Below are 24,503 nucleotides of genomic sequence, written 5' to 3' on the forward strand. Positions count from 1 at the left end.
AAGCTGCAGACAGGCCCAGCTCATGCTAGAGCACTATCTCACATGTTACCAAGCACTCTGCCTCCAGGATTGTTAAGGCCTGCCATAGGAGTGGCTGATAGGTACACATGTGTCTATATATAAGGTAGGTATAGGAATACTACACCTAAGCAAGGGGTGATTACACGACCTTGCCCCAGCTGAGTGATCAGCCAGTTGTGTCATAATGGAAGGCCAGGCCAGGGGTGGCATAATACATGCTGCAGCCCCTGGTAGGCCTAGGGTACACCTATGCCCTGGGTACCTAAGGTACACTGTACAGGGGCCAATAAGGTGATCCTATCCAATTGGGTTAGGCACCTAAAGTACATAGTATTAATTTAGAGAGAGAATAGCAGGGCTGTGGGTCTGATTAGCAGGCCCACAGCCACATCTAAGTCGAAAACCAGTAAAGCAAAAGCAAAAAGTGGGGGTGAAAATAGAAAGCAGACCCTACTCTCCTACACCCCCCCCCCCAAACTTAGGGACATTAAACTAACCTTGACCAGTTGAGTCTTCATGTTCTAAGTGGAAATATCTGGAGAGTCCATCTGCATTGGCATGGTCAGTCCCAGGTCTATGTTCCACTGTGAAGTCCATCCCCTGTAGGGAAATGGACCACCTAAGCAGTTTGGGATTTTCACACTTCATCTGATTTAGCCACAAGAGGGGCTTATGGTCTGTCTCCCTCTCTCTCGGTCGCCCTCCCTCTCCGTCTCCCTCTCCGTCTGTCTCTTTGCCTCTCTGTCTGTCTCTGCCTCTATCTGTCTGTCCCTGTCTCTGCGTATCTGTCTCTGTCTGTCCCTGTCTCTGTTAGTCTCTATCTCTGTCTGTCCCTACTGCCCTCTGTCACCCTCTGTCCCCTTACCCGACTCTCACACCCTGCTGTTCTCTTGTCATTCTTTGTCACCTATCACCCGACCAACCCCCCCCCCCCACCCCCTTCGCTTGTGTGGCAGCTGAGGCAGCTTCCCTTCCAGGGCACACACACAGCCCCACCCGAGTACTTCACAGGTCTTTAAGAGACCATTTGCATGATAACGAGGCTTTGTTGTATTTCACCTCTTAGCGCCCCAGCAGCTCCACTCGGACTATCGCTTGAATCCCCGGGCCCCCACAGAGCAGAGTCTGTGTTTGCTGACACTGTTGAAAAAAAACAAAACACCGGTACGATGTCTGCAAGGTCCGCGGGCCGCCAAGAAAGGCTTGCCGGGCCGCTGGCGGCCCGCGGGCTGTACTATGAGTACCCCTGGTGTAGCCCAACCAGCATCACCACATAATACTCCACCTTCCTGCAAACATCACATCACGCTAACAAAGGAGCATTTACTGAGTGCAGACATCAGTGAGCAGACACCCTGAGCAGATTGATAAAGAACTACTAGGAAGAGGAGATAAATCAGCAACTTCTGTACATCATCTTGAGATGTGAGTGCAAATCAAAGCCGGATCTCTCCGCAACCACTCAATCCTGCAAAATGCCAACTGTACGCAAGCTTGTAGATGCAACAATGATAAGGGGGAATATATCTCCAATAGCATGGTCAGGAATCTTTGCCTATACTTTTCCTATAATACCTATGGTTCCAGATGCATTGAACAAGACGGAGCCATGCCAAATCATACTAAGCCTGAAATGACCCGGACAATACTGGTTCACAGAGCTACTTCTATCAGAATAACATCATATTCCACAAAAACCAATTTGTACCTCATCTAGATCTGAAGTTCTTACACCAATTGATTTGGCTCCTCGTCCATGAGGAATATTCACATTCAGATATACCACAGAATTGTAAAGAAATCCCAGCGAAAGCTAGAGAGGAGACAATTGACAGGACATATACATTTAAATGGAATTTTTTAAATCTTTGTTATCTAGCCAATAATATTCCCTGTATGTCTTCTCAACCAGAACATTTGCTACCTTATCTGTTACACATAGCATGAGCAGACCTTTCTCATGCGTCCTTAAAACTTTATTTAGCAGCTGTACCACAAGTTAGGAGAACTTCTGAAAAGGCATCCCTGTGGTCAAATAGAATTGTGATGGAGTGTTTAAGAGGACTTTTCGAGCTTACCCTCCTTTGAAGCATTTACCAACTCCATGGCAATTAAATACAGTATTATTTGAATATTTATTATGCTCTGTGAACAGTGTGACATCATACTTTTTTTCTGAATTTGCTATGAGGCTCCCAGCATGACGATAGAAAATGAAATAATTGAAGTACTGATGATTGTATTTCCTTTCAGTATCTTATAAAGGAGAACTTTGCAAATTGTATACTAGCATCATTATTTGTTATGTGCTTATTTAGCACTCCCACCATAATGCAGACATGTTAGGAGTGTGGATGTGTGGCCACAGCTGGACCATAATCATCATTTTGAAAGCAACATTATTAAAGTCTTAAGTGTTAATGGTTGATTGAACAGGAGCTCTCATAGAACGACTTTAACAGTAACTACTCATTCCTGTTCATACCTATGACTTTGATGAATTTTGATAAAACAAAGCAGGTACATCAAAGCAGGTTCAATTTGTCCTTCTACGATTCTCCTATGCCCCATGTATGATATATCCATTTTGTTTTCTGTAACTTTTTTTGAAGGATAATGTATTTGCATTTCCTAAGAAAAGTATTGGCTTAGTCATATAGAAGATTCAAATACCTTAAGTTAACTTGTCATTAACAATTTTGCTTTTTGTTTTTCGCAGTGGGGATACTGCTGCAACACTGTGGTTTATGCTTACACCAAACCAGATCGACCGGAATACTGTGTTGTATTTTGGGAAACAAAAAACAACGAGAAATATGTTAAATATGTTAAGAGCTTGATATCCATTACTACATGTGGAGATTTTTGTATTTTGGCAACTAAGGCTGATGAAAACCATCCCCAGGTAATTTAATGTTAGTTTACTATAAAAAATGACAACTAATTAAATTTAAAGGGACATTGAATTTTATACCAGTCAATATACACCAAAATTATTACTAACACAGTTGATGCTCATTCATGCTTAGGACACCTAAACAGTAGTAACACTTTGTCCATGTGGCTGTATTGTATAACACAACCATCATTCTCAGCTGACTCAGAAGACCGCTAAATGCAGTGTTTCAAGGTCAGTGTTGGACAAAACCAGATTATAATATCATTGAATTTTAGACTATTCCAAAGGCCTGATTTCTGAATATAAAAATATATGTCTTAGGGCCTGGTTACATTTAGGTCACTTAATTCCAACACATGCATATATCCCAGTTTGTGTTTATAAAAACAGCGGTTCACATGGAAATGAGTCTACGCCAGCCGGTATACAGAAGTAGTCTGTGCAGATTTTTTTACTGGATACACACACATATTTCATAGTGAAAGGATATTCTTTTATTTCTTAAACAATTTAAACTTTTTTACGGTAATCAACAAGAAATAGTGATTGTGCTTTTGAGTGAAGGGAAGGTGCAGCTGGTGTGATGGATGAAGTAACAAACAGTTCATCACTTTTAAAAAGCAAATGACTCCTATCTTGATTGATTTTTTTAACAATAAAAAGGAATCTATTTTAGTCTGGTTGTCGACGGCGTTTCGATCTCCGTTATTCTGAGGTCATCATCAGGACAGTGCAAGAGCGCTATAAGTCTCTTAGATAGTGACCGTAGACGTCATTAAATGAAAAGAAATGGACGGTTTAGATGAGCCCAGACAGGGACGCACTGGCTTGTCAATTGCATCAGAACAAGACTAGGGATGACAGCTTAAGCCGCCATTGTCAGCCGGCCTGAGGCGATAGAATCAGTTACTCAATATGGCTGTAATTAGGTGATAAGGATGCATCACAGGCATTCCAATAGTGCGTCAGTATTTTGGGAAGCACTGATGCCGGCTCCACTGCTGATTTCTCTGCTGCTGAGCATTCGAGTTCACCGCTTACTTTCTAATTGACCCCCTCATGTCTGCTAGATGAATAAGCGTGATTCCTGCATTAATGGAGATTTTGCATTAAGTGCTTCTGAAAATACTCACAATTTGAGATCATGTCATGAAAGAATATTTGTTTTTGTTAAAGAGGATTCATTTCTGACATTTGCTGCAGGTGGGTTAGATTAAAAAGTCCTGACTCTTGTGGAAATGTTATGCTTTGATATAAGTGGAAAATATGATAGTTGTAAGAATTAACTATACATTAAACAGCAGAGTGCACCAAATAATAGGATTACGTTATTGATAGTACTAAACATTGATAATACTAAACATTGTAAGCAAAATGAACACAGATGTTATTATTTCTGTATAATGTCTCTAGTGGTAGGTTGAGTATTTTTTAAAACAGAAACAGTCATTTGAAAACCATTAGAAATATGTAGACATGATGAGGAGACTAATTAATTAAGCATTTGCTAATTATTCATAACCGATACATCAGCAGGGAAACAGCCTGAGAGCCTTGTTTTGTCAGTCACTATTCTCATGCAGACTTTACACTTTTTCTATGTCATTTTGATCTACGCACTTAAGGTTTGGAAAATCTTACCTGACTTATTTAATTATGTCTATTAATAAGTTGAAAATAGGAGCTAATGCATGGTTTCTGTTGAACCACAAGAGTCGAACTGATATATTTGAGGGTTTTTTAATAACTAATGAACTTATTATAAATATTTTCAACTTACAGGAAGAGAACGAGATGGATTCAAATGGATCAAAGGTAAGTAAATGGTCTTTTTCTTAATTTCTCTTACATGCATAATGCATGGTATCCTGTTGCACTCATCCCATTTTTAATACAGTTTTGTACATTTGTTAGAAAAAAGCCATGATTTAGACTTTCGGTTGAAAGGCTTAATTCCACCAATAACTGTTTGTATATCACCACTGCGAAGACTCCATAAATATTGCACCTTGTGGAATACTTGTTTATTCTCAACTCTTATTTCTAACAAGGCCTGGTGATGAGGCTGGATGTCTTTGTGGGATTCTAACTTGGAGCTGGAGGCAGCCCACCATGCCCTTCCCGGTGTCTCCTGGGAAGGGTCTCAAGTCCTCTCACTTACAGCCCCTAGGGCACCTCAATAATTCACAGGATTATCTTCTGTGGTGTGTGACAAAACAATCCCTCTGATGTATTATTTATTTATTTGTTTGCACCCAGGTGTTTGAGTAAACTAGGAAAGTTACTAAGAAAAATTACTACAAGGATTTTTACCCCTTATTGCATTACATCCATGCAGAGTGAGAGGAAATCCTAGGGATTCACATGGTCATGAGGAGTGCAGACGGCCCCTTAGTGGTTTCATCCAGCTCCGTAAGCTGCCAAGTGACCCTTCAGGGCTGCCAGGTGGAAAAGGGCACCAGCATGAGGAAGTCCCACATGGAGTAAATTTAAACTTGAGCATTTGAGACATACGCTACTGGCCATTACTTCTATTTGTAAAATGTGTCCTGCTTCACCTTCAATTGCTGTTTGTTGGGTCAGCTGCCTCCACCCACATGTATGAAATATTTACATTTCCAAAAGTAAAGAACACTATTTTTATTGAGTAGTAGGGATTGCCATGAGTTGGGAGAGACTGAAGCATAGATGCCAGTCTCCTTCCTATACTCAAAAGTGTGGCCTGCTGCCTCTATACAGGGCCTTTGGTGGATGGATACTCTGTTACAGACGCCCCATCCACCATATACAGTGCCATTGGAGATAGTGCTTTGGTAATACAGCAATCTGGTTATCTCTCACATTTGTGACAGCGTATCCACCAACCCAAATCAGACACATATATATTCATGAATTGCAGGAAGTCCCAGGCAGCAGGAAAGCTATTGCAATAGGCTCAAATATACTGTATGCCTCTGTTATGAGGGGAACTCATTCAATAGTCCTCTTATGTAGTAGATTTGTTCAGATAAGATGTGGCCGAAGAGACTTCCAAGGCTGAAATGCTGTGTAACTTGACATATCAAAATTCTGAATATCCATCACCAGAAGAAGACTAAAGGGGTAATACCCTGAGGCGACACCTCCTCTCTAGAACTGCAAACTTGGTCTGCATTAATACGTTTCGGAATGCAAGACAAGGGGGCCAGGCCTTCTCAAAGCGGCCCAACTATGGAACAAGATTCAGCAATCTCTTAGACCCGCAAAAGCCCTGTTACACTTTAGAAAAGCTCTAAAGACATTACTTTTCCCTAAATAAACCTTGCCCACCATTTCCCCTGGATGGCTGTATGTTAGCAACTGTCCCTACCCACATGCCTCAGTGGCACTGGTGACAGTAACATCTTACAAATGGCATTAATAAATAAACAACCAATAAGTTGTCCTTCACTGCTGTCGCTTTTAGGACAGTCTTTTGAGGTTGATTGACACCCTTATTACCTTCAGAAAACACATGCAATATTTGTGTCCATGTATTCCTGAACTAATGCCCATTAACTAAAAATTGATTTACAAATTACAAAATTACACTAGTAGTAGAAATCTGTTATTCTTGTCATTTTCACCTAATTTATTATTACTATGTTTCAAATGTTTTATGCTATTGAAATGTGAGGTCCATGAAAAGTGCCCTAATGCCTTGTGGTCCAGAAGGGCAATAAAAGTTACTAAATAAATAAATAAACTTCTGTCAAAATATGCTAGGGGACAATTCAGAAAATCATTTAATACAGGAAGCGGTACAACAGCAGAACTCCTTTACTTACTTTTACATACGTTTGTGAATCACCATGGAAACATCTGACTCCATATTTAAAAAAAAGTGCATTCTTAATTCTAATTGTATATGAATGTTCCCTGAATACTTACATTTTATTCCTATTTTAGATATTTTGGGGCTTATTCAGAAAGGAATGTATGAGTATGTAAAAGAGTACTTCAGGGGTATAACTTTACATAGAAAACATTTGTTACAACAAATGGCCTTTGATCTTGCACAACATGCTTTAGTGTGTGGGGACAAGGTGCAGTATGTAGATAAAAGCCATGTACTGCTCTCTTTTCCCATGCCCAGCACCTGTGCCCCCCAAGGGCAGAAAAAAGCAGGTTTGGGGGCACATGACCTGGTCATAGACGATGCCCTGCACCCTGTGCCTGACTTACTTGTGTAAAGCTTGTGTATTTGAGTCTGGGAGGATTGTAACTTGATGGAAAAAAGAAGCTGGACAGAAGGGCATAAACCAAGGCCACACTCTCTTCCTAGTTCCTGCAGAATGTGGCTGAAGGCCGTGCACAGTAGGTCCAGGGAGCACGGGACTGGGCGCAGAGCTTGGTGGAATCCGACCAGTGCGGGTCTAGCCCTTATGTTGCCACGGATCAATGTATAAGGAAAGCTAGAAAAAGATACGTGAATCAGTGAAAAACTTTATTAAAGGAAAGTTTTGGTTCTCCAATCAGATGAGAAATAATGTATGACTAAAGACTTATAGAAACTACCTAAACAGAAGCTTTAGTTTAAAGGCTGTTACAATCTAGAGTCTCTGAACCACAGAAATTCGCCATTTAGGGTGGCTTGAAAAACCTAATGCCCATTCCAATGCACTGCTTATAAAATCACTGGTGACATTATTTATCAAATTGCCATTGCTAATTCCCAAAGCGACTAAATTACTTAAATCTGCACATGATGGACTTAAGCCTAAAATATATGAAAAAGTACCTCGCCTTGGAGAACCATAAACATGGACTGAATGTTGATACAAACAATCTCAGTAACATTTTTTACTTTTATTTCAGTACGCGCTGGTGCTTTGTAATTCTATTGGAACTCCCTTGGATTCTAAATACATTGACATTGGTAAGTGTATGTTAAAGATGCGTAATGAATACCTATATATTGTTATGCCCACTACTGCTTTGGATTTTTCACAGTTGTTCCACTAAGTACACAGGTATGCATTTAAACAATAGTATGCTTTACAAAGAATCCCAACAAAACATCAGGAGACCTATGATAGCCTGATACACAATGCTCAAAGTGAATGCATGCACCCACTTAACAAATTGGAATTTTCTGCATGAGTAAATGATGTGCATATATACAGTATCACATGCATTTTTCTTCATAAAGAAAATATATTTCTCAAGGAAAAACTCTGTGCCTTGATTAAATACGGTGCATGCATTTGCAGGGTGGGAAACTACCTGCATGTGGTACATCAATACCCAAATATTTACATTTATTTGTGTTTCCCAGATCCTACAGCAATGTGCCTTAAACACCCACAAACCTTAACAATCAAATTTCGAATACAGAAAATATGCTGGGGTTAACACATGTTAATATTTGAAAATATGAAAATGTATACCCACAAGCAGACATTTAACCAGTTTTGATTGTGTGAGTTACAATGCGAAATTTACAGCCACAAAATGCTCCCTTATTAATCTACATAAAACTTAAGTTGCAAAAAATTTCAGTGAATTAGCCATTGGAAATTAATAGACGAAGAGAGTCTTTCTAGCAATCTTGAAATGCAGTGATGGGGTGATGGCACATCTCCAGTAGGTGAGCATTCTCTCATGTTGAGACATGGATGCAGAACCTGTTGGGCTAAAGAGACAATGGCTTGATTTGGGACATAGGGGTTGATTAGGATGGCGAACGGATCGCCATCTCTGGCCCGGCGGTGGCGATTCCCCCGCCATCGCAACCCGATTTACCCCCGCCATATTATAAAGACGGGGGGTATCACGGCAGGCGCAAAGTGCGTCTGCCACTTTTCCGCCGGTTGGCAATCATTCCAACTGCTGGCCGGGTGCACTTGGGCCACAATTTGGTGGCAGTGCCTATCAGGCACCGCCATCCATATTATGATGATTGCGGTGGCTGGCCTTTCCATGGCGGCGATGCCGTCACTTAATCCTAAGTGTACAAGAAATTACATGTAAACTGTTTGGTATATCTTAAAAATTGAAAGCAATCGTGAACTTGATCAACTTCAGTTCAACCATATGAAACGGATCATTCAAAAATTAACAGAACGTGGATGAAGACGAGTAGTAGAATCTGCTTGTATTCTGTCGATGGCAGATAATCTTCAGAAAAGAAAAACATGAAGGTGCTTTTTCTCAGCAGTACAATTCAGCAAAACATCATTCCCAATGCATTTCGGGCTATGTTGCGCCCTTCGTCAGGGGAATCTAGAACGTTAATAGTCACAATTAATGCCTCAGTAATTAAAACACTGAATGTAAACAGAATTCTTAAATAATACCATATTAATGGGCTCAGAGGAGAGCAGGGCCGAAGATTTAAAAGGCATTGACTAAACGGAAAGAAAAAATTCCAACTGACAGCAGAAAGAAAAGAAAAGTAGAAAAGAGGATAATAGCAATAATAATGCAAAACTAAGAATTTAGAAATCACGCAACGTGCAGCACTATTTATCAAAAAAGAGAGAAGAGCCAGTCTGTTAGATGCCATGAAACTTAATGACATGTCATAAAATGAAGATAGTGCGTAAAACAAAAGCCACCGATAAAGAGATCACCCATCATGCAGTGCTGATTGCGCGAGTATGCCAACAAAATAATGTACCTGCTAAAAACGCCGAAATCAAGGCGCCATGAATATTCCAACAGAACCAAACTTACAAACAGCTGTGGAAATAACCAGCATAGCAACATTGAGCTACAAGAAAGTGCGTACGACAGAAACCAATGCCCAATAGTGAAAATTGCATACCTCTAAACGGCTATACGAGCCTAACAAGAAGTGAGAGGAAAATCCTGTAATAAAAAATATATAATGATTCGTAACTGCGACCCGTGAAGCTTAGGCAAAAGCTAAAAAGTTAAGTATGAAAACATGAGTCTTATTGACATGGACATGTCTGGATATTTATACAGGTCTCTCAGCTTACATTCGTATTAGGTGGCTGACAGAGTCCCCTACCAGTTTCACACTTTCTACATATTACATTTGTAATAATTGAGTACATTAGTTTAATTAGTTTATTTTTAGTGCATCCTAGCTGCTACTTCTTTTTGTGTATACACCTTGGCACTTTGGCATTGTGGCAGTTGCTGCTGTAAGCAGCACCCGCCACAATGTCACAAATGCGGAATGCGACCACCAGGGTGGCGGTCTCATCCTAATTAGCAGTGCGGGATTGCCGCACATCTGGCGGCCGGTCCCAACACTGAGTCCGCCCGCCATCCTAATAGGCCCCATAATATCAAGATAGGCAGTAATACTCAGACCTCCATCAGAATTACCATAGAAGAGTGAAGCACTCTCTCATCTACTTAACGGACATTTATATGGCATAAAAAACACGTATGAACCTAACCCAATGTTGTAAACCCAAGCAAGAGAACCCATAAACTACCTATATGGAAAGAGACAGTAACAGGTATTAATACACGCAAAGCACTAGGCCCAGGACCTGCGCGTTTTGGATGACCTAAACTGATGGCTTGGTGTCCCAACCACTTCCGGACACCCCCACAGGATATGTCAGCCATTAGACCAGCTAGCTCTACAGTGCCACTAGCACCCCTCTGTATCTTACAGTGGTATAGGTAGTTTCTGGCAACCACTGAACATGATAGCCCTGATTCCCAAGGGATCGTGGAAAACAGTAAAGTACGTTTTGCTCAGACATTTGTGCTTACTTTCCCTCAGAAAATACAGAGGATGGCGGTCAGTACGTTTCAATAAAACATTTTTGGTCCAGCGATAGCCTTGTGCTGCAACAATCAGGAGACAGAAGCATACGAAAGAGATTGCTAGTACCAATATCGTAAATAGTAGATACATTTCTACCATTGTGCTAATAAGATAAGCATAAGCTGTTCAGATATAAACAGTAGCACTTGCATATTCCTAAAATGCGCTCCCTAAGTAATTTGCCTAAATGTACCTAGCCTAACCTTTATGTGTAGGTATATATGCGTATAGCTATGTGTATCTGTAGCCAAGAAACCTCTAGGGATGAACCAGCCTCCTCACCTGATGGTTTAGAACAGAGGACCCCATCTCTGAGTTGAGGATGACAACCTGCAAGGGATGTCAGACTGCTGCGTGTCAGAGATTCGGCATGCAGGAACCCCGTCTCAGCCTGGAAGAATTCTCCACTAATTTGTAGGGGGGAGTGAGAGTCTTTTATACTAAAGTGGTCACTCCAGGGTTTTTTCTAGAATCAATATGTTTTTAAAACAACCATGGTTGTTTTGAAAACAATCATAAATGTTTTGAAAACAATCACCAATGCTTTTCCAAACACGTGTGATCATGCACAGCTGGCTGTTGACCAAGGATAAAAAAGGTGGTGACCTTTATACAGAATAAATCTGCCGTGCCGGGGGACATGTTTATCTACGTCAGGTACAGGGATTATGATGGAATACTTAGAGCCTGGTGTCGAGGAGACAGGAGCAAGATACTAGGTAAAAGGTCATCTGTTTAGAATAGTTATTGTCGTGTGGATGGGACAATGTATGTAAAAATAGGGTATAGATCAATAGGACTTTCCTAAAATACATGACAATCTTGAAATCTTGAAATGCAGTGATGACATGGATGCAGAACACGTTGGTCCAAAGAGCCAAGGGCTTGATTTGGGACATAGTATCAAGATAGACAGCAGTACTCAGACCTCCACCAGAATCCCCATAGAAGAATGAAGCACCCTCTCATCTACTTAACGGGCATTTGTATGGCATAAAAAACAGACGTATGAACCTAACCCAATGTTGTAAACCCTAGCAAGACAACCCATAAACTACCTGTATGGAAAGAGACAGCAACAGGTATTAATACACGCAAAGCACAATGGCCCCTTTTATGCTCAACTCTTAAACTAGCAACCACAACTCCTCAGATAACACTCCTCAAAAGAATCTAACAAAAAACAGGTACTACAAGGAATTCAACTAAGGAATGAGGAACAAGCATGACAAATTAAATTAAAGACTTAATGTCAAAGCCAATACTAGAGGTATGTTGCACAGAAAACGCCCTAACGATAAACAACATATTTTATACTGCTATGCTCAACCTTAAGCGAGAACAATCTAACTGAAACATTATTTTCGTAGCTTGTCTTGCTGTAGATTCACATGCTTTGCACAATCCTGTCATCTAATGTTGGGATCAGATGTTTGCAAGCAAAGGCTTTCGAGTCACAGGATGCTATGTGACCCCACCTTTAGTTGGCAATCCACATGAGCACCGACTTCATGTTAAATATTTTTTTCCGCCATCTGCTTTAGACTTGTACCGACGGGGCTCCAAGACTCGATGTGTTGCCATGTTTCCTGTAGGTTCACACAGTCCGCTTCGACACCCACAGCAGACAATTTGTCATCCAGACTCTTCTCAATGACACCCTTCGGAGGCTGAAACCCTTTTATCAAATCCCTACCACCAGGGCCCCAGGCCTCTCTTGTGAGCCACATTCCCCCTCATCCTTGATGACATCTTCATAGAGAATGCACACAGGGTGATGGAACGGGTGCCCTTCCAGAACTGTCCCCAGTGCCATGCGAAGTACCCGTGGTCCTATCTCTCCTCTGACCATGACTACATAGTGTATGAAGCCTGCTTAACCTTTTAGTTAAAGAAGATCCTCTGATACTGACAGGAGAGGCATTGGGCACATCAGAAAATGCATCCGCAATACTCCAACAGTGCACCCAACATCTTCCGAAAACAAGCCCCTCTCGATATTGAGGAAGGTGTGGATACTGGCCCTTCGGGCATTCCACCCTACAAACTGCCACCCAGCCAAAAACTGGTATTTTCCATTGGCTCAGACCAGGACTTCCTCAACTAGCAGCCCTTGAATGAAGCCCTCTGCCAGGGTCTTGAGTATGGTCTGTGCAACCCACATGCAATAATCCGCTGAAGAGACCTCACAGAAAGCTAGAGCACCACTTCAAGACGATTGGGTATTGAGCCCTGTGGCAAAGTCATCAAAGCATCTAGGAGGTCCGTCCCCTGCAGACTCCAGTTGGCACCTACCAAAGGCCTTGGAACCAACAGAGCTCCCATCCAAGGGCATTGACCCTCCTCGGATATTGAGCCCCAAGATCTTTCACATGCCTCAGCTCCATTCTAAGCTGAAGGCCCTTTTGATGCCAGCACCAAAGCTACCCTAGACTCCGAGGCCATCTCAAACTCTATTGACGACTGGCTCTGATGACTCAGAACAGATGATCCTCCATAGTCTGCAGGAAGAGATGGATGCGATGCAAAAGAGACTTTTTATTCATTCTCAGAGTAGGATGATTCCAGTGAACCCACCTCTGTTGAAAGCGCTTGAGACTCTGCCTCTGAAGTGGAGACCTGTCTTCGAGGAGAAACTTGCTTCTTAGCCCGTTCACACTCTCGGAACCCAAGAAGCATAGAGATAGGGCGCGGGCCATCTCCCCGATATACCACCACCACCCCCTTCACCACCCATGCACCTCCTTTTCACACCTCCACTCCTCCACAGTCACCAAAGGGGCTCCCCTTATTTCTCCTATGGTTCTGCAGCTTTTTTTAGCCCTGCTGACCCTCATTAGGCCCCTTTTGACCCAGGCTCCATAGATGGAGAACTATGATTTCGATACCCAATAAGACCCATATCTTCAACAAGGAGGACATGCACGTCCTCTACAACGAAGAGGATTTCCTCTTAGAGATGCTAAGTCTGATCAGACAGTCTGGTTCTGATAGAGGCATGTAACTGAAGGTGTCACACTGTATCCAGAAATCTTTGAAGCATTACAACATTACATCACACTAACTTTGAAGTAGTGCCCCTTGCGTGTCGGAAGGTGGCACCTGTGGCTATGTGTGATGTGTACAGGCCTATATAGACACCACCTTTGCACGGTGACTTCAGTTCCTTTTTATCCTCATGCCGACAGACACAACATCCTGTCCGCAATAAAGTTAGCAATAACCAAATAAGCACTCAGCATAACTTAACTTTAAGCTGTCTACATCCTGTCACTCTCCTTCCCCCACATGCCATTTTTAGGTTGAGTCTAGCAGAGGCAAAAAACATACTTCTCGGCGCTCTTCCGAGGTATGTGGCGTTATATTATTTAAGGCTCGCAGTCTGTGGGCATGCCAGTGGGGGATAATGTACTGCATTGCTAAACACTTCTAAGGTCCCAAAGGCGAGACCTATTGGCTATGCCAATGCTTGTTTTCCTCCAAAGGATAACATTGACAATTTTCTTCCAAAACGTTTCAAAGTGTGGAGTTTTGAAATCTAAAAATCTTCTTTAAAATTGCACAAAATACCAAAACGTATTTACTCACCTGTTTACAGGAAATGTCCCAGTACTGAATCCAGGTATCCAGCCCTGAGTAAGAAAAGTAATGTACAAAGTAACTTACCTGCAATTTACTGAAAAAGCCTATTCATTTCAATGCACTGTTTTTCTTCCAAAAAACTACTTAAGTGTGGAGTTTTGAAATCTAAAGATATTCTTTAAAAAACCTGTGAATAACCAAAATGTATTTACTTACCTGTTTCCAGGAAATGTCCCAGTGCTGAATCTAGGTATCCAGCACTGAGTTAGAAAAGTAGTGAGAAAAGTAACTTACCTGCAATTTACTGAAAAAGCCTATTCATTCCAATGTACTGTATTTGCTAAGTGTTGCGACCTACTGCATTCCCTGTAAATCAAACAAAGTACAATTTCCATTGCATGGTCAAACTGTTCTACAATCAGTAACTTATTCCTGTAAAGTATTTTATGCTTACATCTGTCAGGTTTGCTTGGATCTAAAATAAAACAGTATATTTTTTATGCAAAAACAATTGGCCAAGAGTTCAGTTCTTGAGTGTGTGAAATCATTTGCTGACTGAGTGTGTACATCAAATGCTTAACACTGTCCTCTGATACTGCCTTTCTCGACCACTCTACCACAAATAGAGAGTAAGGTTCTATCTAACTTTAACCTCTGTCTACCTGTGGGGTCAACTGGACTCTATACACACTATACCTCATGTTGGTGCATTATATATAGAGCCAGTTTCCTACACTAACGACAAAGGATTTTTCATCCATGAGGGAGTTTGTCAGCGAAAAGGCAGTAGATAATGCTGACGCCCAGGTTGCATAGAACCAAAGCTCTATTGGTGTTGACGATGTCCCCAGTGCCATTACAACAGCAACAGCTTTTAATGCAAGGAATTTCACCAGACAAGCAAGGCCATCTACTGAGGCTTTATGAGGATATTGAACTAGATGTGGATTAGATGGAGGCATTCTTCAGTGAATGAGAAACCTCAGAGGAAGAAAGAAGGGCAACCCACCCAGGGGAGTTGAATATTCAGTACATGGATGATGATGAGGAAGAGTTGGCTGAACAATACAGTTATGAGAGGCAAGAGTCAAAAGGAGAAAGGAAAGCACACTCCTCTAAAGGGATGGTGTAGGTGCTAATGCAGTTGTTGACTTCAAAGTAAGACATGATTGATGATATTTGTAGAAGACTGCCAAAGGATGATCGGTAGACAGAGTTGGTTACAACGCCACAGCAGCCAAAGTTGAGACCAGTGCAATGTAAGGCATAGGGCAGTGATTCTGCAAGGGGAGCAGACGCAGATAAGAATGCATCTGTGGAGCACGGTGTAGAAGACGTCAATTTAAGTCTCCAAATGCAGTTGTTGACAGTGCTGATGATGTGGATTCAGATGTGGTGAGCCTGCCAGGATCTCCTGATGAGGATTCGGAGTGGAACCAGTTATTGTTCAGAAGGATGCAAGCCTTGAGCTAGCACGTTGGAGTACACCACATGATGATATTAGTAGATTCCATTACTAATAGAGAACGCTTCCGTTTACCAATGACTGTGGTTGAAAAGCAATGTTTTTATTAGACTTTACAGAAAAATAACAAAGGAGCACACAGTTTATATCTGTGTTAAAACATTTGGTGGAGGAGGGTCTAGCAATGACCAAGCTGCTGTCTCAGGGAATGTGGCAAGAATTGAGAAGGAATATAAAGTTACAGAGGATTTTGGAGTATGCATTTTGAATCAGGTGTGCACTGATTCAGTAATTTCTGCTGCGGCACAGAGAATCTCTAGATATCCTTCATCAGATATCCTTAATCAACATGCACTGGAGTGCATGTAAGTGAAACATTTGAAGGAGTTGAAAGTGGAAATACAGAAACTGATGGATAAAGAAGCCATCTGAAGAGTACCATTGGAGGCGAAATTCAAAGGATTTTATTCAAGATTCTTTTCAATTGTAATGAAATCTGGAGAGTGGCATCCAATCTTAGAACTAAGGAAATTAATTGCGTACATAAAGAAGCAAAGTTTCCATATTAGTACCCTTCAGGAGGTTCTTCCTCTTGTCGAAAGAGGAGAGTTCCTCAGTTCAATAGATCTGGAGGATGCAAATTTCAATATTTTGAACACAAGGTTTTTGAGATTCATGGTGGATGGTCCGCATTTCCAGTTCAAGGCTTTACCATTCAGACTAAGGTCAGCCAGTCAAAGTTTTGAAAAGTGTATTGCCCCAATAGCAGTTTTTATAAGGAGAAAAAGAGGTATGGTGTATCCGTACATGGACAATTGGTTGATAAAGGCAAACACCCTGCAGAAGGCAAGGGGCATGACCAGTTTCACAGAGTAAGTGCTCTTAAACTTGGGCCTAGCTATCAATAGAAAAAAGTCTCATCTGCAACCTAGCAGTTAGATGATTTTTCTGGGTGCAAGAATAGTTAGAACAGAAGGCACGGTGTATCCATCACAGGAGAGGGGCATGAAGTTGATGAAGCAAGCCTCTGTCATATTGGAGCGAGAAAGAGTGGCTGTAAGGACAATCAAGGAAGTTCTGGGGTCCATGTCGTCATGCATTCTGTTGGTTCCATACTGTCAGCTTCACATGAGGTTTGTTCAGGAGCAGTTAACCAAGCGATGACAACAGATAAATGGAGAATGGGACAACATAGTCTAGGTAATGCCACCTATGAGGAAAGCTTTTCTGTGTTGGATAAGCAAGGAGAATGTTCAGAGAGGTCAAGTGTTGAAAGCAGTAACACTGCAGATGTATCTGACTACGTATGCTTCCATGATAGGACGCGGAGCTCAACTTTTCAGGATGCACATGAGTTGTCTATGGACAGAAGAGGAGCAGCAGTTGCACATACATGTTTTAAAGCTGATAGCAGTAAGGCTTGCACAGAAAGCTTTTTTCAAATATAGTGAAGATTGGCATGTAATAGTAGGAACAGACAATACAGTAAAATTATATTTAATTCCAAAGCAAGGAGGATCAAGATTGATGCTGCTTTCAAAGGAAGCGTAAAGGATATAGAACTGGGAAATCAACTATAATGTAATGCTGATATTAGATCACATACCAGATTTGAACAAAGAGGAGGCAGATCTTTTAAGCAGGCAGTGTGTGGATACACACCAATTGAAGATAAAATCCGGATAATTTAATGTAATATCCATTAGATGAAGAAAGCCGGTATAGGACATGTTTGCAACATATCAGAATCTCAAATGCAGAAAGTTTGAAAGCAGGTGGTTTTGCCCAGGAGCATAGGGCACTGCTTTTATGATTGATTGGATAGGACGTTTTATGTGTGCCTTTCCGCCAATACCATTGATTGCAATGGTGTTATGCAAGATAAAGAGAAAGAGTTCCAAAGTCATTCTGGTGGCACCTGCATGTCCACATCAGCATTGTTATGCAGATTTGTGGAAAATGATTTTGGAATACCCAGTGCAGTTCAAGACAGATGCTCAGCTTCTCACAAAGAGCAGGGGACAAATACCTCACCACAATCCAGAGTCACTTCACCTGACAGCATGGCTCATCAGGACTTGGAATTTGGACATTTGAACATTCCAGAGGATTGTAGAGATTTTAAGGAAGGCAAGAGCTCCATGAACATGCAATCTAAAATGGAAATGTTTTGTTTTATGTGCGCATGGTAAACCATTGGACCCGATTAGTATGGCGCCTCATCAATGTATACCTTATTAGATGCATCTGGATGAGTCAGGGTTGTCTTATGTGTCAGAGAAAGTGCATTTATCAGCCATTTCAAGATTTTTGAGAGCTCCAAATCAGGAATTGCTGTATTCCCAGAGAGTGATAAAATAATTTATGAAAGGACTGTTCAGGAAATTTCCACCTGTTAATAGGCAAGCACCAGAATGAGAATTAAATACTGTTTTAGATAGCTTTTATGAAAGTGCCATTGGAACAGATCCATAAAGCAATATTAAAATATTTTTCATAGAATACCGCTTTTCTGCTAGCAACCACATCAACCAGAAGAGTTAAGTGTGATTCAGGCTCCATGTTGTAGGGTGCCTTGTTTGAGTTTTAAGAAGCAATCAGTAAAATTGATGACAAATCCAAGATTTATTAGAAGGTGTCTGAAGTTTTATTTACAGGCAACAAGGGAGATTCGTAAAACAGATCAACTCTTTGCTGCCTTTGGATTTAACGGTAAAGGAGGGATCGGTCGATGGCAACAACCATTCAGGTGGCGCCTCTCCGTATGGCATCTGCAGAACGATGACTATAAAGAACTTATGAGCGAAGCCATTGATCACTATCTGACGGCTAATGTGGGGTCCGTCCCTAGCGCCGAGATATTGTTGGAGGCATTGAAACCCACATTGAGGGAGGTAGATATTTCCTGGTGTGCGGCAGCGAGTAGGGAACGTAGGGAGGAGCTGCTACGAGTGGAAGCAGGAATGGAAGCACTCAGATGCAGGAGCCGGGAGGCAGGGGGAGGCCAGCTTAGGAGGCAATTACTGATGGCTCAACAGAATTATGCGGCCCTTCTGATGGGCGAGGCCCGCCAAGCTTGGCTGGCGACGCGTAGCAGGGTGATTCAATGGAGTGACAAGTCCAGCAAGATGCTACATCGCCTCTGTCAGGGAACCTTCCATTCCCAGGCCCTGCTGGGCATCTTGGACCCGGCGGGTGAGCCGATTATGGACCCCCGGCCATTGCGGAAAGCTTCGCCGCATATTACGCAAATCTATACGCTCCCAAGGAATGCTTATCGGCCGCCGTCATAGATAAATTCATAACCGATTTACCGCCCCAAAACCGTATCGGATGAGGGATCAGTTGGAGCTACCATTGACAGATGAAGAATTGGGTATGGCCGTGGGGAACTTAATCCCGGGAAGGCGCCGGGACCCAACGGGTTCCCAAGTGACTTCTTTAGATGCTATTTTGTGCAGTTGGCCCCTCACTTTCGAATGGTGGTGGAGGAGACTCGGGTACGGGGCTCATTTCCCCCGGACTGGAGACATGCGGAGGTGGTAGTGTTCCATAAGCCGGGCAGGCCCCCGGAGCAGCATGCTTCGTATCGACCTATTTCCCTCTTAAATGTGGAGGCAAAGGTTCTGGCCAAAGCCTTGGCCAATCGCCTTTTGCCTCACATTTCCACCCTGGTGCACCCTGACCAGGCTGGGTTCATGCCCCAGAGGGCGACCAGGCACAACATTAGGCGAGCGCACGTGGCGATGGCGGCTACCCGGCAGTTGGGGGAACCAGCGGCGCTCTTATTGGCCGATATGGACAGGGCATTTGACTCCCTGAGTTGGGTGTACTTATTTGCTTTGTTGCGAAGACTCAACCTTGGACTGCACTTTCTCTCCTATTTACGCTCTTATACACAGGTCTGACGACGTCTGTGCTGGTGGCTTGTGCCATCTCATCCACTTTTTCTATCAGGCGGGGCACGCGGCAGGGCTGTCCCCTGTCCCCGTGTGAGAAAGTGCCATCTTTCTTGCATGGTATGCCCCCACTTTTTGCTGAATTGCTGAATGTACTTTGACTGAGTGTGCCTTGGACTCCTGCCAATCAGGTGCCCAGGGCCTATGTTCCTTCCCTAAAACCTAAAATCCCAAATTGGCAAACCCTGGCCACATGTCAGCCCCTGGTAAATGGTACCCTAGGTACCCAGGGGCTTGGGACCAGGGAAGGCCTCTAAGGGCTGCAGCACTTATTGTGCCACACTCAGAGGCCCTGTACCCTAACACAGCCACACTGCCCTCGCAGGCTGAGTGTCTGGGTACAAGGCAAAACCAAGCACTACAGGGGGCATCTTAGAGATGCCCCCTGAAACCTAACCTACAATCCACGTCTGGTCTAGGAGGCTGCCTAGGCTGCCACACAGCAGACATGTTGCTGGACCCCTGGGTGGAGAGCCCCCGCTCGCCTAGGCGTGCAACAATACACATCCTGGGCGAGGTGCTTGTCTCCTCCCCCAGGATGGGCAGGGGGAAGCTTCAAAGGCATGCCGCCTCTGTGAGCTTCCCCAGGCCACTGCAACCCCCCACTCTGGCGGGAAGCTTGGCCGGAAACCCCAAATAAGGACAGGGGATGTGCCAGCCTGCCAACCCCACCCCTCAGGTGGGGGAGGCGAGGTGAAGCACATCTCCGGGCGCTCGCCATCTTGAAGATGGGAGGGACTGCCCAATCAGGACTAGGCTACTGCCCCCCTCCCACAGGAGAGTGGCAGGATAGGGGGTGTACCCACCCCAGGGCAGGGACCCATTGGTCCCTGCCCTTTACCTACCTGTAACGCCCCTAAATCTAGTATTTAGGGGCACCCAGAACCTTCAGATTCCGAAAAAGCAAAGAAGAGCAAGAAAAAAGAAGACCTGCTGCAGCTGCTAAGAAGAGGAAGACACCAACTGCTTTGGCCCCAGCCCTACCGGCCTGTCGTCCCTCGAACCTGCTCCTGCTAAATCCCGGCACCTCTTGTGGCCAGCAACCTCACAAACCCCGGAGGACCTGGCTACCTTTTGACTCTGAGCATCTGGGACTCCCATGAGCAGTGGCTCTGCTCAAAGCAAGTTTCTAACCCCTGGCACCAGCCCAGAACCGCAAACCCTGCACACTCTGCACCCGCCAAGCCTGGCCTGTGCCGGAGTGAACAAAGACCCCGAGGACGTCCCCCCGGTGACTGTGACCCCGAATCCGGCACCCAAGGACTCACCTTGATGCTCCTGACGATGCCTGCAGCCTCAGAACCAGGGACCACCTCAACCGCGATCAACAGAGGGTAAGATTTCCCAACACCAAAAGGCACCCCTGCACCCTGCGCCCTGCGGCCCCCTGTGCCCGACTCCTGGGTACCTACCTATCCTCCAACTACCCAACTTATCTCTCGAAGTGGTGGTGGCACCTGAAGAATCTTCGTCCCGAGCTTGCAGCCTTTGTTCATCCTGGAGCTTTCCCATTGAAATCCATTGAGCGCCCGAAGGCGTAAAAGCACCCTGCACCCAGCCGTCCGAGTGGCCTTGGCAGTGTAACCTCTGCTCCTACCTACTTCCCCATTTGCCCTGAGCAAGTGACCAGGAGCCCAGCTCCCACAGCCGCGTGGCCTGCTAGTCAGCAGCCACAAACCAAGGCCCCACTACCTCCCATAGGATAACATTGGGCCTAACTCACTCTGCACCCGGCCGCCCCAGTGCCGCTGAGTGTGTAACAACAGTACCAACCTGACCCTGGGAGACCCCTGAGTCTGTGCCCAGAACCTTAACTCTGCCAGTCGAGTACTTACCCAAAAGCCGATAACCCAATTTTCTTCCTTAGGGTAACATAGAAGAAATTTCAGAAGAAACCAGTCAAAGTGTGGCGTTTCTAAAACTTAAAATATTCACCTAAAATCACCCGAATAACGAAAACGGAAATACTCACCTGCTATTAGGAGAGATCCCAGTGCTGGATCTTGGTTCCCAGCACTGACCCTGAAAAGTACTCACAATCATACTTACCAATAACCCAATTATCTCCCATAGGGAATCATTGACTGTTTTTCTACGAAATTTCTTCTGTCAACTTTTAAAATAGCAAAATATTGCCTAAAAATCACAACAGTAACTAAAACGAATTTGCTCCCTTGTTTCCAAGACCTGTTTCAGGACTGAATCTAGGATCCAGTCCTGGAATTAGAAAAGTAATCCTGAAAGTGATCTATTGCAAATAACTTAAAAATCACATTGAGCTCAATGTATTATTGTGTTTGCAATTGTGTTGCCTATTGCAACACCTGTAACTATTACCTACAAAAGTCAATTGCATATTGCAAAAGTATTTAACTAAAGCCTCTCATTCTGAGAAAGTATATTTAGATACCTATTGTTGGTTCTAAAATAAAACAACCATATATTTTTTTATACAAACCATTGGCCTAGAGTTCAGTTCTAGAGTGTGTGAGACCATTTGCTGACTGAGTGTGTACAACAAATGCTTTACACTGTCTTCTGATACTGCCTTACTGCTTGACCAAGCTACCACTTTAGACAGTAAGGTTATATCTAACTTTAACCTCTGCCAAACCTCTGGGGACTATGGACTCTGTACAGACTGTACCTATTTGGGAACAGTATATACTGAGCCACTTTCTCACACCCCGTATTTATTTGCGCTAGCTATGGAGCCTTTGGCGGCATGGGTGCGCATTGATGCGCAGGTCTGGGGATTTGAGTGGGCTCCGGGTCTGTCCGAAAGGATCGGATTATATGCGGACGACGTCCTCTTCTTTCTTACAGCCATAGACAGTACGGGGCCGCAGCTACTGCGCATTATGCAGATTTTTGGGGAGACTTCGGGACTCTATATGAATCCCTGTAAGTCCACATCTGAAAGAAACACGTTAGTGTTAGATTCCTTACCTTAGAATATCCCCAGGCATCAGACTGGATCCGGAAAGTTTTCGCTAGCAGTACGTCTGCGCGTCAGTAGGTGGCGTTGTGCGGCTTTGCGTCCGTCGCTGGCGTCGTATGCGCCGAGATGACATCACGGAGACTACTTAGGCGCCACCCATGCGCGCTGACGTCTGTTCTTTCTTTTTCCGCGCCAGTAAGCGCAGATCCGGTTAGAGCACGTACCTTAGTTACTTTTTGACTATCTTTTTGAGACTTTTGTCTTCTGTAAGTTTGAGTCTATGCTGGTGCACGTAGGGATGCCTGGTTTTAAGTCTTGTGGGGCCTGCCGTCGCAATATGCCAGTGGCGGACCCCCACGACGCCTGTCTCTACTGCCTGGAGAGCGACCACGACTCCCGGTCCTGTGTGGACTGTCTGGCCATGGCCCGAAGGCCTTGAGGGAGCTGCGCCGGAACCTGCTTGAGGTCCGGCACTCGTCCCAGCGCCATTCACAGTCCAGGGGACACTCCAGAGAATGCTCTCGCGGACACCATCATCGCTCCTCGGCCTCCAAGTCTTCACCCTCGGATTCGGGTAAGAGATGACACAAAAAGAAGTCGAAGAAGCGTTGTCGCTCTCCAACGTTCCCCCGTCGGTCCCCGGATGCGGACGAGGGAGACAGGGGTTCTGTCCCTGCAGCTCCTTCGGAACCCGGGAGTTCCACAGCCTACCCACCTTATCCGGGTCTGTCGGCGACTCCCGCACAGGTGCAAGAATTTCTTGCTACCTTGGACCGCCTGTTTAGGCCTCGGGCTCCCGCCAGAGCGCCCTTGGGCCCCATGTCAGGATCCTGTCGGGCCATCGGCGCCGCCAGCGGCTCCGGCACCGCAGGATCCTGTGCCACTGGCTCCGGACACGGCGCCACAAGGTCACATGCTTCTAGCTTCAGCGCCACCCTCGGCTCCGCCTCCGGCGCCGCAGTGGATGCCATTTGTTCCGCCCCTGCCCAGGTTCCAGGACAATTTTGTCCCCACCTGGGATCCGCATTGGGACACGGTGCCGATTTGGCCCCATACGGTGCTGTTCCCGGCGCCGTTTGTTCCTCCCCGGTCCCTGCTCTGCCGCCGCAGTCTGTATCACATACGGCAGAGGTGGAGGACGACTGGGAGGGGTCCAAGGACCCTCTTGCTCGTCAGTGTGACTGAGCAGGACTGGGCGGACGAGTTAGAGGAGGCTGGCGGCCTTGATGTCTCCACTGACCCGCGGTTTGCCTCTCCTCCGGGGGTTTGCCTCCGTCGGGCAGCTGAGGTCCTCAACCTTGATCTCCCTACGGTGGCCTTAAAAACTAGACTCCTCACTGAGGTGCTCCAGACAGCATCCACTTTGTCGGAGCCCCTGCTGCCATTTAATGACGCCCTCACTGACTTCTTACTGGGCACTTGGTCGCGGCCAGCCACAGGGGCCCCTGTGGATAAGAACGTCGGCAAGCGTCATCACCCGGCACCGGGTGACCCTGCCTTTCTGACCACTCATCCTACGCCCAAGAGCCTAGTTATCCAAGCTTCGACGTCCCAGAGTGCCTTTCCACGGCTCCGCCGGATAAGGACTCGTAAGAAGCTGGAGCAGTTCGGCAAGCGGTTGTTCTCTTCGGCCAGCTTAGGGCTGCAGTCGGTGAACACCGCCTGCCTATTAGGCCGCTATTCCCACGCGGTGTGGGATACAGTTGCACAGGTGTTGCCTCAGTGTCCTGAAGAGACCCATGCTGTGCTATCCCAAGCTGTTGCCGAGGCTAAAGATACGGCTAAGTTCGCCATTCGGTGTGGTTTGGACACCGTGGACTCACTAGGTAGAGCAATTGCTATGACTGTGGCTCTTCGTCACC

The 24,503-nt window shown here is 44.6% G+C and overlaps 1 protein-coding gene across 1 annotated transcript in view; it reads left to right on the forward strand.

Annotated features, from left to right (window-relative positions):
* WDR35 (WD repeat domain 35) overlaps window positions 1–24,503 on the forward strand; it is a 515,604-nt gene that overhangs the window by 138,795 nt on the left and 352,306 nt on the right. The window contains exons 10-12 of the mRNA XM_085610631.1: window positions 2,741–2,926; window positions 4,703–4,735; window positions 7,757–7,817. Coding sequence (XP_085466757.1) covers window positions 2,741–2,926; window positions 4,703–4,735; window positions 7,757–7,817 — 280 coding nt within the window. The remainder of the gene's footprint in view (window positions 1–2,740; window positions 2,927–4,702; window positions 4,736–7,756; window positions 7,818–24,503) is intronic.

Source organism: Triturus cristatus, chromosome 6 (genome assembly GCF_964204655.1).
Source record: "Triturus cristatus chromosome 6, aTriCri1.1, whole genome shotgun sequence".
Classification (NCBI taxonomy): Eukaryota; Metazoa; Chordata; class Amphibia; order Caudata; family Salamandridae; genus Triturus; species Triturus cristatus.